General features: G+C 42.8%; 1 protein-coding gene across 3 annotated transcripts in view; it reads left to right on the top strand.

Moving 5' to 3' along the window:
* Positions 1-14130, top strand: part of MTA1 (metastasis associated 1) — an 88943-nt gene that overhangs the window by 6278 nt on the left and 68535 nt on the right. For all 3 annotated transcript variants that reach the window (XM_063343283.1, XM_063343284.1, XM_063343285.1), the window contains exon 2: positions 13530-13597. In XM_063343283.1, the coding sequence (XP_063199353.1) occupies positions 13530-13597 (68 nt within the window). The remainder of the gene's footprint in view (positions 1-13529; positions 13598-14130) is intronic.

The following is a 14130-nucleotide window of genomic DNA, read 5'->3' as shown; positions in this document are numbered from 1 at the left end:
AATATCCATTTGCAAGGTGGCAAAATGGAGTGAAAGCCCTAAGCTTACTTATGCTAAAGGGGGTGAAACCTGGGGCTTCTCCCCTCCTTGTCCCTGGCAGGGTGATGCTCACCTATTGCCTCTTTTCGTTTTTCTTGGCTGCCTCTTTGGCCAGATGGGTGTTCCTGGCCCGTTAGAGAATTTTCTGCTGGGTTTGGTGAATTTAGGCAGCTCCCGCGGTGGTGCGTGGGAGGCTGTGCCAGGTCAGCCTGCTGGGAGGGCTGGGGCCGGGGGACGCTGCCCGCCTGCAGCAGCGGGTTGGTTTTACTCCTTGGTGGCCGTCGGAGCCACCGTTGGTCTTGTTTGTGTGTTTTGCCTTCCAGTGATGGTGAATAAAAGCCACTTGGTAAGAAATTGTGGAAAAGGGACTTTGAAACTCTTTAAGCATCTCCTTTTGTTTTACTAGTGAGATTTTGGGTGAATGTAAGAGATTTTCCTTTCACTTGGATCTAGTTGTTGTTTTTCAAGACCAGGCTGGATGGGGCTTTGAGCAGCCTGGTCTGGTGGGAGGTGTCCCTGCCCAGGGCAGGGGGTTGGAACTGGGTGATCTTTATGGTCCCTTCCAACCCAAACCATTCTGTGATTCTGTAACTTCTGATGTTTAAACATCTTAACTCTACATAAATAAAGAGTACTTAATCTCTGCACAGTATGACAAGAAGAGAACACAGTGGTTGCTGTTACCTGTTACTGTTTTTACTTCAATTTGTAAGCTATTCCTGAGCAGTTTGGGGTCGCTCGGAAGCGTGGGTATGAACTGTTGCAGGTCACCTACTTGTAGTTGTGCACATCTTCTGGCAACAAGTAATCTGTTAAGTCAGTGTTACTTCTGCCACCAAGTAATGAGTTTTTACACTGTATCTTACTGCTTTGCAAGTTCATTATTTTTTAAATCCCCAAACAGGTGACTGACCAAGCTCTTCAGCTGCTTTGCGTGAATTTCGCATGAGGTTTAGCTAACTGGAACTGCTGGGAAAGGTGCTCTTGTTCAGATATTACAGTTCTAGGTCTTTAGTATCTCAAAACTTACTGCTGTAGATCTAATATACAAAGAGGCCGTGCTTCAGAGTGTTTTTTAAAGTCTGGTATGATTCCTCCCCTTGTCTTCACTTGTAAAACCAAATTTGGTCTGTTGGACTGTCTGTTGTTAACAAGAACTAATGAGTTTCTGCTGTAATTATTTAATGCGTAAGAAAGCATTTCAGTAGGGAAACACATTGAGGAATTTTTCACATTAAAAAAGACACAACCTTCTTTTAAAAGGAACTTAGTTATGCCACAGCTCAAAGGGGGTTGAACCCTGGTTCTTAGATGAATAATTTAATTTATTCTCCATTGCAAGATGGCAAGTTTCTCATGTCCAGTAGGATACGAGACACAGCTGTTAATACATCGTGAGGTCCTCAGAGTTGGTGCTGGATATTCAAACATAACAAAATTAAAGCTTTAAATATATCTGGGAACCCTTTTACATTCATATACTTCACAAATTTTCTTTAAATATACAATAAAGCCTAAGATGAATTTAAGGAAAAAAGTGTTCTTTTTGGAAGCTGCTTCTCCCCCATGCTGCTGCTGCACTTCTTGCACACCAGTCTTTTTCGAAAGATTCTTAGTGGATTAAGCACTGTTTGATGCCTCAAGATGCGTGGAAACCATTCTTATCTCAGCAAAGAATTCAGCCCATAAAGACAATGGCCTGCATACTTCTGATTTACTCATTTGTTTCACAAAAAAAACCTTGAAATTTCAGCTTGACCTCCATGACAAATGTTTGTATTTACTTACAAGCTGTGGTGGTTGGATGAGACCTAGGCCTGACTGAACACAGGAGACCCCTCCAGCAAAGCTCTCCTGATCCGTCTCTTGGGTGATGGGTTTACTGCCAGTGTGGGGACTTGCCCTTTACGTACATCTCCATTGCCTGTGGGATTGAAGTAATGTGTCTTGTGAGAAACGTGAAGACTTCCTCAATTTGTTATCCCCTTAAGCCATTAAGGGAAGGCTTAAGTCTTGAAGAATGAGGTTTTCTTCATGGTCTCCTGCAGAATTAAACATCTCTCTGGTTTTGGTATATCGCTCTTAACTAAACCTCGGTTTCTGCTTGCTGAAGTAAGTGAGGAGGCAGATGAATCACTTTTAGGGGAAGGACCTGTGAAATACCCGTGAAGCTTTCAGGCTGTGTAGCCCAGCCCAGAAGGAACCATGCACATGGTCTTCTTTTCCAGCTCTTTGGTTGGATTGTCTGTACGAAGGAGGAGTGTTCCTGAGATAATTTTTACTTGACATTGATCAATGCAGTAAAGTGAAGAAGTTAGTTGGCAGCTTTAAAGTGAGTTTGCAAGCGAAAGAAAAATTTTAGGTTGCTCCAGTCTTCTGCATGTGTGTTGCTCACAAGCTGTTTAGTCTTCGTGGTGCCTGGGATTTCACAGCTTGGGTTCTGTGCATTGCCAGATCACCAATCGTGATCTGTGTCAGATGTGGCCCATGGTAATGTTTCTGTTAAATTGCACATGAAACGCTCTGGTTAATTTGGGGTCTTTATGCTTTTATGCAAGATGTAGGAGGACAGACGATACTTGACCAAGCACAAAGATAGTGTGCTGCAAGCAGATGATTCCTGATTTAGCGCAGAGCTTGTCCTTACAGAGTCAAGTTGTCAACATCTGAGCAAATTTGAACCAGCCAAGTGTGGCAGTTTCTGTGGACGTTTCTTTTGGTAGTGCTGTCAATTTAAGCAACGCCTGCTCGTAGACACTTGTTCCTGTCCTGACGTTTCTTCCTTAGCAGGGCTTACACAGCTTGGTGTGGCTGTGCAGCAAAGCGGATCAGGGAATTGGTTTGATTGGGAAACAGGTTGTTGTTTTTTTTTTTTTTTTTTTTTTTTTTTTTGACTCAGGTGAGTTCCTAATCAGGTTTACAGCATGCGTGCCTGCCTCCTCTCATCCACGGAGAAGCTGTCGCAACTTGAGGGGGTAGTATGAGTATGAGAGGGCGGGGGGATGAATCAGCTTCACTGGCACTCTTGTTTGAAGAAACATCTGTGAAACTATGGCAGGAGTTTATACTGGATCCATGTTTTACATTGTGAGGCCATGATGTTTTTGATCTGTCATTGAAACTCTTACTTCTGGACTTAATACACTGTCATACCATGGCCTAAGCCGGTAATTCAGGTTGACTAACCCAAGTCAAGCATTGCTCTTAAACCAAAACAAAACCCTGACTTTTTTGGGTTTTTTTTTGTTTGGTTTTTTTGTTTGTTTGTTTGTTTGTTTCTTGAGGGTGATACCAAACTTGGTGTCTCAGTACTTCAGAGGTTCTTGTTTTGCAACTCTTGAGATGCTTGCAGGGAACATGAAGCTGATGTCTTGTCATCTTCTGTGCTGCCTAAATATCTTTTGGAAAACAATGTTTTTCTTATCTGTCCTTTCCGATGAGAGTTGCAATGGAACAGACTGTTTTCTTGGCTGCTAAAGAACACTTTTAGGGTCTAGTTTAAAGGATGCTCCTCTCCCATGCCCCCCGCCCCCTCCAAAATACTCCCCCATGATTTAAGGAATTTTCTTACTAGTTTCTCCATCTGCTCAAGCATTTCTCTGGCTCTTCTGTAAATTAGACCATGCTGGTCTTCCCTTCCAACCCACCTTTGGGGAAAGGTTTTTATTTTTTTAAGCCTGGACTATTTCCGTGAGCTGGTTCATGGTATCGCCCCACAAAGAGTTTTACTGGCACAGCTGAAATTACGTAGGCTCACAACTTTGCTACTGCAGAAAATGTTTGTATAGCTACATCCCTGGGAACTGAAGTGGCAGAAGAGGTAATGCAGAACAGGCTTTGTGTCTGGAGGACTTTGAATCACGCTTCGATACCTCATGTAAAGCAGACAGTAAAACAGTGGTTCTCCAGGAATATTTTAGTGTATTGTTGTCCTGCAGGAAGCTGCAGGGAGCTGACTTGGTGAACCTAAAGGGTCAGTGCCACATGCAGATGTGCCCCAGTTATAGCTGGGATATTGGGAATGGATTAATTGAAATGGGTTTCCTTGTAGTGCCATATAATTGATTTCTAGCAGCAGAATTGCTTCTTTGCCCTCAGGGTAGTACTTTGGAAGCTTAATTTTATTTCCAGGATTCTCACAAACTCTCTTTTCAAGTCTTATTTGTACACAGTCTCTCTACCTTACCTTTAAGCTGGCATCCATAGTAGTAGTTACATCAGCGTGGCATAGTTCTTATCTAAGAAGAGTGACCCATGAAGTACAGCTGATGCCTATAACCGCTTCTCCACAAGTACTGGTAGATTGCTGTCCTTCATTTTTTTTTTCCACAGATCTTCAACTGAAAACAGCCAACAGTGCTGTGAGGAACAGAAATAAGGGACGTTGACTTTATCTAAAATTAGTGTTATTTCTTCGGTGAGGTGGTTCTTCCCCTTCTGCTCCCACTCCTTTGAAATGCTGGACTTTTACTGGGAAAGGATCCGTATGCGTGAACCCTGGATGAGCTGAGATTTAAGGATTGTTGCTGCTAGGCAGAATACCTGTGTTCTTCCCCAGCAGAGAGGGTAAACTTTTGGGAACGCACTTGGTCATAATGAAGCAGATCACAAGTTAATTGAGCCCAGGACCTGCCTGGAACAGCACTGACAATAGAGGTGTTGGGAGGTGCACAAGAAAGAAAGTGCTTTTGATAATTCCCCCAAACACCATGGAATCTCCAGTGATTTGCTTTAAAACCTAGTCTATTAATTGCTTCTGAAATAGGAACCATTTCATATCTCCAATCGTCTGTCTTACCTTTCTCACTTTCTCTTGTAGTTTTAGTATCTCTGTTTTCAAGATAGGGAACAGTGATCAGAACTTAATTATCTTTGAGACTTCTGTCCCTCTGTGAAATGTTTGAAATCAAACAAAGGGTTCAGGAGTTAATAGGGAAGAACTAATGAATGGATAATGAAGTTGCATAAACCTTGTTTCACTAAGAATCAGGCAAAAAAATGTTATGAGGCAGCTGGACAGGAATTTTTCTTCACCCCTTTGACTTGATAGAAAACAAAGAACAGAAGACCTTTGGGAAGTTCCAAATCCCTTAATGTTTCAGAGTTTAAACTGGATCATGCAGGTTTTCCAAGCAAATTGCATGTCATTAACTTATATGGGTTTTTTGCTCCAAAAAGGTAGAGAATACTTCTTAGTTTAAATAGAGTTCTGTGTGGTAGATATTTGAGTTTTCGTTTGTAACTGTTACAGGTCCTTCACAGGTTTGGGTTTCTTTGGGTTTTTTTTTTGTATTACCTCTTACTACATGAGAAGAGCTTGCACTGATAAAAGCTTGTATCAGCTTTTTTATAGGTCTCTGTATAATCCATAGTCCTGTTACATGCACCTTGCTATGAATTGCTTCTACTTTAGGGTTATGGTTTGAGGAATATTGAACCTGGATTTTTGGAGGCAAGTCAGGAAAACTGGTATGTGGTTTTTATCTCAAAACAACCAAGTTAGTTTGGCTGTCCCTTTCTAGATACAAGATCTACGCATTTGGAAGAAAACTTAATGCGAACACTTTGTTTACCATGTGAATGCTTAGATGATCCCTGTTTGGAGTGTTCTACAGTTTGTGAATTTTTAAGGTGAGGTGATAAAAGCCTGTTCCTCCTCCTTGATGTTCATGGCTTTGATCGTGTTCTCCAGGGCAATCCACCGTTAGAAATAAGAGTGTAGTCATTAGAAAAAGAGATCAATTAACAAACTGAAGAAAATCAACTACCCATTTCTTACAAGCATGCCGACTCTGAGTTAAAGTATGATATCAAAGTATATTAAAGTAAGGTGTTGATACTTGCACTGACTATCAGCTTCTACCCGTTTTTGTTCAAGTGCATGTTTCATGGGGACTTGGCAAAAAGTACATGGGTTTCTCACTTGTATATTTATGAATCTGCCACTTTTTTTCCTTTTCACTGCTGGGGGCCAGAATGGCATCTTGTTCTATGTTTTATTATTGAAAATAAGAGTAGAAGCTGGTATGAAACAGAGAACATGGACTTCTGCCATGCGTTTTGAATATGTGAGGCTGAACTTCGTTTAGTACAAAGCAGTCTTGAGCGGCGCTTCTGCACGTGTATGTTTGTACATGAATGCCTGGAATTTGATTGTCGTTAGAGAGCCTTTAGTTTATTAAATGAAACCGAGTTGTCCTTTCCTTGCACGTATCCGGACTCTTCACTTTACAGCTCCCAGGTTCTTCCAAGTCATGTTTTTCTTGGAGAAGGGGTGCAAAGGGGAATTTGACCTGAACATACTGCATATGTTTGTATATGTACATCTATAAATTAATTTTTTTAGACGTTTTACAGTGTGTTATATGGGCTGATAGAATCTGGAGAGGCCGAATGCTTGCTCACCACTAACGTGCTTGGCACATGGGTGTTAGGATGATGCCTTCCTGGTACATCCCTATAGGCTCAGGATTGTACAGGCACTCTTGTTACGCTCTCTGCACACCCTCCAGGAGGGTAAATGCAACTTTCCATTGTAAAGTTGCAAAAGTTGGTCTCGTAGGAGAAACAAATATTTTATAAAACAGCATTGAAAATTAAGATTTTTCTACACATATAATTTCAGCATGTAATTACCTAGATATAACTGCTGTTTTGGAGGGAGTGTGCTCATATAGCTGCTTGCACAGGCCAACCCTCAACATCTACTGAACTTGAAAAGCTATGGGAGCTAGCAGACGAGTCATGCTGTAGAAACTCCCAAGTGAAGATTATTAACTGCCAGGCTGAAGGAGGAAATTGTAAAGGGAAGGGTAGGGCTGCAACAGTTCCTTTAAGAGTGTTTTCTGGCTCCAGTCTGAGAAGCTACAAGTACGTTGAGAGAATTTGACTGTGGATCACTTTGCTTGCGCATGGAGCCATCCCACCCTCCTTGAACAGAGTTTGCGACGTCTGTAGACCTGATGGTGATCTAAAACATTTGATCGACCTCCAGAGCCTGCTGAGTCCTGTGACTGGTAGCTCTTGAGGGTGGCAGCCTTCCTTGCTGAAAGAAATCTTGTCTGTTTTTACCTGACTTGGGGCTGTTTTCGCTGCGTGTGTAGAGGCAGGGTAGTCGCTGTTCTAGATGGACGTGCACACGCCGAGTTGAGCTATCATTGCTAATTTATATCTAGGAAGTTTCCTGCAGGCTCTGGGCTTAAGGAAGTGGTGCAGCGGTGTGTTAATCTTGATCCGTTGGTGAAAAACCAGGCTTTCTGCTTTAGCAGTGAGAACTTGTCACTTAGGTAATTTTTCCGTTTTCTTGTGGCTAAGCCTTTTTATTGAGACCAGGCAGCTAATCTTGGGAGCACGTTGTGTGAGGAGTGGATTCTTCTTACAAGTGTGGTCCCTTTTGAGAGGTGTATCTTGGTTAAAGATTTCAGTCAAGGCTTATTTGTTTTGATCTCTGTCCTCGTAAGCCTTTTGACTTGTTCGCTTCAGCTTGATTTAACTGGGGTACCCCAACTATCCTACTAAATTTAGTGATGGCTCACTGTTAACTGTATAGAGTGGAGATTTCTTCATGAGGTGGTGCTTGCTTTTGCCACGTCCCTCACTAAATGACTATAGGTATTTCGGGTGCTTGTGTTGCTCCATTTCCACTCCTGTTTTAAGGAGCAGTAGTGGTGTTGCCCATGGTGCAGCAAGCTGAGGATGAGGAGGCAGCACGTATCCTGTGCTTGCAGTAGCCACAAATACTGCTGCCCAGTAAATATTCCAGTAAATACGAATTGAACTTGTGCTGACAGCACATCTTTACTACCTTTGTCGATCTGTGGAAGACATTAGTTGTAAATACCTGGTTCATGTATACGCCTTGGTGTATTTGACCTCATAATTCTTTCAGCAACAGAAACAACTGTTTCAGCTTTGCTTTTCCAGTAATGAAAATATTAGGGCTTGCTTTGTTGAAACTCTGTATGTTCTGTAGCTAAACATTTCACCAGGTGACAGCTGCTTTTCTGAACAGCCAGAAGGCAATAGGACATGGGCTCTGCCAGGTGAGATGGCTTGACTTGTAGGCTGAAAGCAGCGTTAGCTTCTCCAGCCTCCTCTCTCTTGAGAACGTAGACCAGGAGGGATTGTATTACCCAAAATGAAAAGTGATTGACAGATTCAGGACCAAGCTGCTGAGTGATTTGGAAACTGGTACTTACCGAAAGAAACTGGCCCAAAATTGAACTGGAAATCCAGAGAATGAGGAGGCACATATTTCCCGTAAGATAAGTCATAAAGTAAGCAGGTCATCATAAGTTTATGCACTCTCTTGACGCTCATCTTTAATTCAGGGCAGCAGCTTTGTGGATTGGGCAGAGGAAATATTTGCAACTGTGAAGTTACTTCTTTATCACTTCTCTGGAAAGGCACATGGTAGCCAGCAGCGGTAGCGTGGGAAGAGGAAGGCTTCAGCCTCCCTCCTGTCCTGGGTACATCTGTAGGCTAGTGCAGTCCACGGCATGTTGTAAGGCTTTCGGGAGGTAAGGTAGGGAGCATTCAGCAAGGTCAGTCCTCAGAAGGCACTTGCACCTTGAAAGGCAAATCTAAGTTGTGAAGGATAAAAATACTTTTGGGCATTTTTGCAACTTGATCACCTAAAAGCCCGTAAGGTTATTAGGTAGTTCAGACATGTCTAATCTTATAAATATATGACCTCTAGACAATGTGTGTTCTTTCTTTTGCGGTACACCCTCCTGATTTTCTTTTCCATGCACCGATGTAGACTTAATCAACAGCTGATATGAACACATCAGAGGGGGAGCTATTCTGCATGAGTGTCTTAAAGTATATGAGAGCAAAAAGAAAGTCTGTTATGTTTATTGCTAATTGAAAACACTTATTTTACTGCCTTTGTGGAAAATTTCCATCTTCTGTGGTTCTAGTTTTAGCTGCTGGACTGTTGCAAGTATGCTTGTGTCTGTTATAGAAGTTCAGTACCTGTGTAATATAGTATTGCTTTATAATAAGTTGGGTATATTCTCAGCTTCAGAAAAAAAAAGTTATAGGATAGAAAGGCTTTTTGAGTAGATCCATGTATGCGGGTACTTCTGCTCTACAACAGTACAGGCAAGAGGAAGAAATAAATCTTGAGTTTCTGTCAGAAGGTGGTGATATACATGATGGTCCTTACTGCCTTGTGGTGTTGCCACGCTCCTCAGCCTTTGCTTTAGTCTGATCATAGGGAATTCCACAATGTGCACAAGTGATGCTGTTAATTAAGATCACGGTGTGGATGCACGGCTGATTAATTTGGGCATTGTGAGTTTAAGCTGCAAGCTGTTGTGAAGGTATGGGATTGAGTCTCCAACCTTCGTTCAGGCGGTTGGGTGGTAAGGGGTGAGCTTTGTGTGTTCGTGGCGGGTGCTGTGGGTAAGGAAGGAGATGTGCTGTGCTCTTGGGGTGCAGAGGGGATAGGCTGGTTCTTTTCTTCAGTCCTGTAAACCAATAAATTAGAAAGAATAGTCAGTCTGTTATGTTCGAAGAGTCTGACTCGTTCTGCTTGCTATCAGGCTCTACTTTTCTGTTCCTAGACTTTATTTTTTGTTTTAGTGTACTCTTTCCTTCCTGTTCTGTGGTAGGAGCTGAGATGCGTATCTTCCTGTTGTTTAGAGGCTTGTTAATTTTGTCTCTTTCCCCATCCTCTCTTTCAGCCCAGGGCACAGAGACTCTGGCAGTTGCGCACATGCAGGATATCTCCCATTGACAACCGGATTGTTGTGAGCCTGTAGAGGGTTTCTGTTATCCGATGTGTGTGTGTGTGTGGTTGTAGCTACTGTCCTGAAAAAAAACCTGGGAATAGTATTACTTGGGTAGGCAGTATGAGAAGGATGCACTTCCACGGCACCGGAGGAAGCTGGGGATGAAGGGGAAGTGCTGCTCGAGGGGGAAACGGGGTGTTTTGGAGTGTAGGGGTCAATGGAGCATGGTGCTGTACCTCCTTTGAACCCGGTGTGCAGGAAACCAGCCTTCATGGGTTTTGTTACTTCTGGAGTGCTCCCACCTGCTAAAGCACCAGTTTGGAGAGTGGTTTGTTGAACTTAAAATTTCCTTGTTGTACATGCGGAACAGTGGGTAACTCCTGCATTTCTCCGTGCAGGATAGCATTTACTTTTAGATAAGTACTTAAAAACTCTATGAAAAATGGAAATTACTCCCCTCGTATCTGCTCATGTTCTGGTTTATGTGATTTGCGGTGCGCTCTGCATTACTTGTAGAGAGGAAGAAACCCTTTTCCAGGTAATTTGAGTAATGGGAAATAGGCCTCCATTAGTTGCATAGCTACTGGTGAAATGCTTAACATAGTTGTGGGATTAGGCTAAAACATGGATGACACGTGCTGGGCTGTGCATTTGTGACGCGGTGAAGTCATCAAGCACTGGTCTAAGTATTGCACCTCTACACTGTGTCATGTGTCAGCTCTCAAAGAATCCCATGGGACAGCTTCAGTTCTGCCTTTCTGCCAGCGGCGTGCAGTTGGCTGTTTTGCATGAGGTTCATTTGCAGTTGCTGATCACGGAGCGTGGGTTTGGGGATGTTCCTGCTGCTGAGCAAGACAATGTTGGGGGGATTTTATTATTTAAAACTGTTGGATACCACCGTGAGCTGTTCTTTGGTAAAGCATTCATCTGTGATGAGCTTTCTTTAAATCCAGGCCAGATTTTACAATCAATAAACTGTAGTTACATGAAAAATTGAGTGAATGTTCACTTGAGGGAGGAAACGTGTCTGTGAGAATATGTGTACATATGGGCACACAAAAAAGCTGTTAGAAGAACGAACTGTGAACATTTGTAACAGTCACCTGAAACCCGTGGAATTAAAGACATGGTTATATTTTCAAGACAGAGATTGACGTTTCCTTTAGTTTTCATTTTTGATTTTATAGAATCATAGAATGGTTTGGGTTGGAAAGGACCTCCAAGATCATCTAGTTCCAAGCCCCCTGCCATGGGCAGGACACCTCCCACTAGACCAGGTTGCTCAAAGTCCCATCTGGGGCCATTTTCTGTCATAGTGTTCATACATGTAAGATTTTTGCATTGACCTCAGCTAAAGTACCTGAAGTGAGGGGTAGCTGGTTGTCTTGAGAGTAACGAGAAGGGTTTGTCCTGTCCTTCAGGTGGTGGAGCCTTGAGGTGAGAGGTGGCCGGGAGCTTGGAGGCACCTCCAAGTTTCCACAGTCTCCATTGCAACGCTGTTGTAGGACATGGGTGGTTCTGTTGTGGGAAAAAAGATTTCTCTTTACTCTGCTGATCTGTAAATTACTTAATGCCTGTCATTGTTATTTCAGTCAGCAGTTGTTATTGCTGAAGCTGCCAAATATCTGTTTGATTTTGTGACTTCTGGTAGAGTTGGTCAAAGTAATGTTGAGCCTGTTTTTTCCTGTTTGGTGTGCTGGTGACCGGGTGCTTGGGAGTGGAAATTTAGGATCTGGTTACTTGGGTGTTTTAACCATTTCTGGGAACTTTTGTTTTTCTACAAACCAGACGTCCAATCTGAATTCCTTAGATGAGATCATTCTCCAGTCTACAGCCTTCAGGGAAGTGACATTTAAGAGGAACCAACTCTTGCAGTCAGGGAGTCGCTCAGATGTGTGTTAGTGTGAAGGTAGATGATGATCAGTCTGAGAAGTCTGGAGCACAGAATGCACAAAAATATAAAAAAAAAAAAAGGTGTCTAGTAATTCTATGCTTTATTAGCCCAGGTTACACTGCGTAACCCAAGGTACACAGGTAACCCAAGATGTGCACCGTTTGAGTATTGGCATTGCAACCTCGTCACTTCAACCAAGACTTCATTGTCAAGGTGTCTTTGCAACTCATGGCATATGATACATTTCTTAGTAAGACAAGACCTTGGGAAACCATTTCTTTTAAAATGGTAACCCCTGGGAATTCTTGATTTGTGACCACTCTCCTAAGTTAGCCCAGCCTTGTTGAAAGGACAGGAGGGCACTTGAGCTGTTTGCAGGTAGTGGAAGCTGCAGTTCCTGCTGGGTCACTTGCTCAGCGGTCGCTGCCGTGCTCTTGTGTCTCACCCAGCAAGTAGCTTGGCCTGTTAACTCCAGAGAGACCTACGGATAATGTGAGCTGTAGGCAGTAGTCTGGAAAAAATCTATGGCTGGAGCTTGAGTAGTGTTATACGGGGAATTGGAAGCGTTGCTGTAGGACGTGGTGGGTACTGAATGCTCTGGCGTCTCCCTGGCCACTGTGGAAGTAAGAGGGGAATCGTTAACTCGCATAGAGCAGCTTTTCAGGAGCAGGGGCCCTTGGGGGTGCCTTCTGTCCTCTGGGCTGGGGAGGAGGTATCTCAGATACCCTTTAACGAGCATTTCAGGGCGATTGAGGCTAATAGCTTCAGTAGTTGTCTCTATTTACAAAAGGGTAGCACCGCTAAACGCCCATTCATCGTGGGAGCATCGTGCTAATGGACTCACTGCAGAAGATTAGCTGAGTCGTGCCCAGGGGCTATGGGCCTTTGGCTCCAAACACCAACGAGCTGGGAAATCTGGAGGGAAATCGTCTTAAATTTTAGTAGATAAGTCTTGGAAGGAATTGTTGTAAGATCTGCATGCAAGGTCAGCGCCCGAGGGTGGGTGACTGCGGGCAGGGAGGTGATCTCCAGCCCTCTTTTTGCCTCGCTTTAAAGCTCACTTTGGCTTCTTGGAGTATTGGGAGATAAAGTCCAAGTCCATCCAGGACTCTTGAGTTTCTGTTTCCTTACTCCTAAAAAAGAGTGTTTATACTTGGAGCTCAGTAATACCAAATAATTTATATGGCACTCCTTGATGCTTCTGTGATTTTTTTTTTTTTTGAAGGCACTACCTAGGGTAAAGAACTCATTTTCTTCCTGTAATTTAAGATGTTTATCCTGCTTGAAAATAGGAGTTATTACTGACCTGTTTGGCTTACAATGTGGAGTTTTGTTGAGGGTATTCTAGGATGATATAGGCGTAAAAGACCAGGAAGTAGAGGAAAAAGATAAGAGAGAAAGACAGAATGAAACCGTTGGTATTCAAAGTAAATGTGGCTGCTGTAGGCTGAGCTGGAGGAGAAGAGGAAAGATAGCATGTTGCCGGTGAGAAGTGGCCGGATTTTGATAAGAGGGGGAAGCAAGTAACAGTCATCAGTGTGATCAAAGTGGAAATAATCTGATCAGAGAGAGAAGGAAGATCATATGCTTTGCTTTCCAGGCTGATAGCAGAGCTCCATTTCCCCCCCCCCCAAAAAAAAGTGAGCTTGTTGCCTTCAGGTTGCACTAATATATGTTCCTTATACTGGCATGGATTTTGTATTTCCTCACTTGATAGACGGGATTTAGTGGGAACATTTGAAATGCTGCTTGTGCCAAGAAATGAATTTCGTGTGGTGTCTGTAACAGCTATAGATGTGAGGCTTTGATTCGATTTATAGCAGTTCATATTTTAAAGAGTCTTTTTTTCTTTTTGTCAGATTATGTCTACTTCGAAAATTCTTCAAGTAACCCATATTTGATACGAAGAATAGAAGAGCTCAATAAGGTAAACAATTTTTTCCATCATGTCTTTGAAGTTAATTTCATTTATGATCTCCTTGATTTGATTAAAATTTAAACAAGTCTTTAGCAGTTCTCTGGTAATTGGAAGCTTAAAAATACTTTTGTTCTGGTAATTTTCTGGAATGTTGAGACCTGCTGGATTGGTCTTCGGTATGAAAGGACAGAGAGCGTCAATGGTAGGTCATTCTCAAGGTGATTGTGCCCACCTGTAGGGCAGGAGATTTCTGCAGTTCTTCAATTCCGTGCCAGGATCACACAATATGAAGATAATATAACAGTTTGCTAGAGGATGGAGAGCTTTGTAATTTGATCATTCTTGGGGGAGGCTCTTGTTAAACGGGAAGCTTTGGAGCTATTATCTGCTTCCTCAGACTTTGTCTTTGCTGGTTGTCCTTTGGGCCAGTGTATTATTTCATCTGCCAAATTTCCCTTTCATTGAATCTGTAAGGAAGGCATGATAGCTTGTATGTGGGAAGCCAGCTGAAGTCCTCGATGCTGAAATTTTACCTAGTTGAG

This window comes from Chroicocephalus ridibundus, chromosome 8 (assembly GCF_963924245.1).
Source record: "Chroicocephalus ridibundus chromosome 8, bChrRid1.1, whole genome shotgun sequence".
Taxonomy (NCBI): Eukaryota; Metazoa; Chordata; class Aves; order Charadriiformes; family Laridae; genus Chroicocephalus; species Chroicocephalus ridibundus.
Note: the sequence above shows the minus strand (reverse complement) of the source record. Positions and strands in the feature narration are given on the sequence as shown.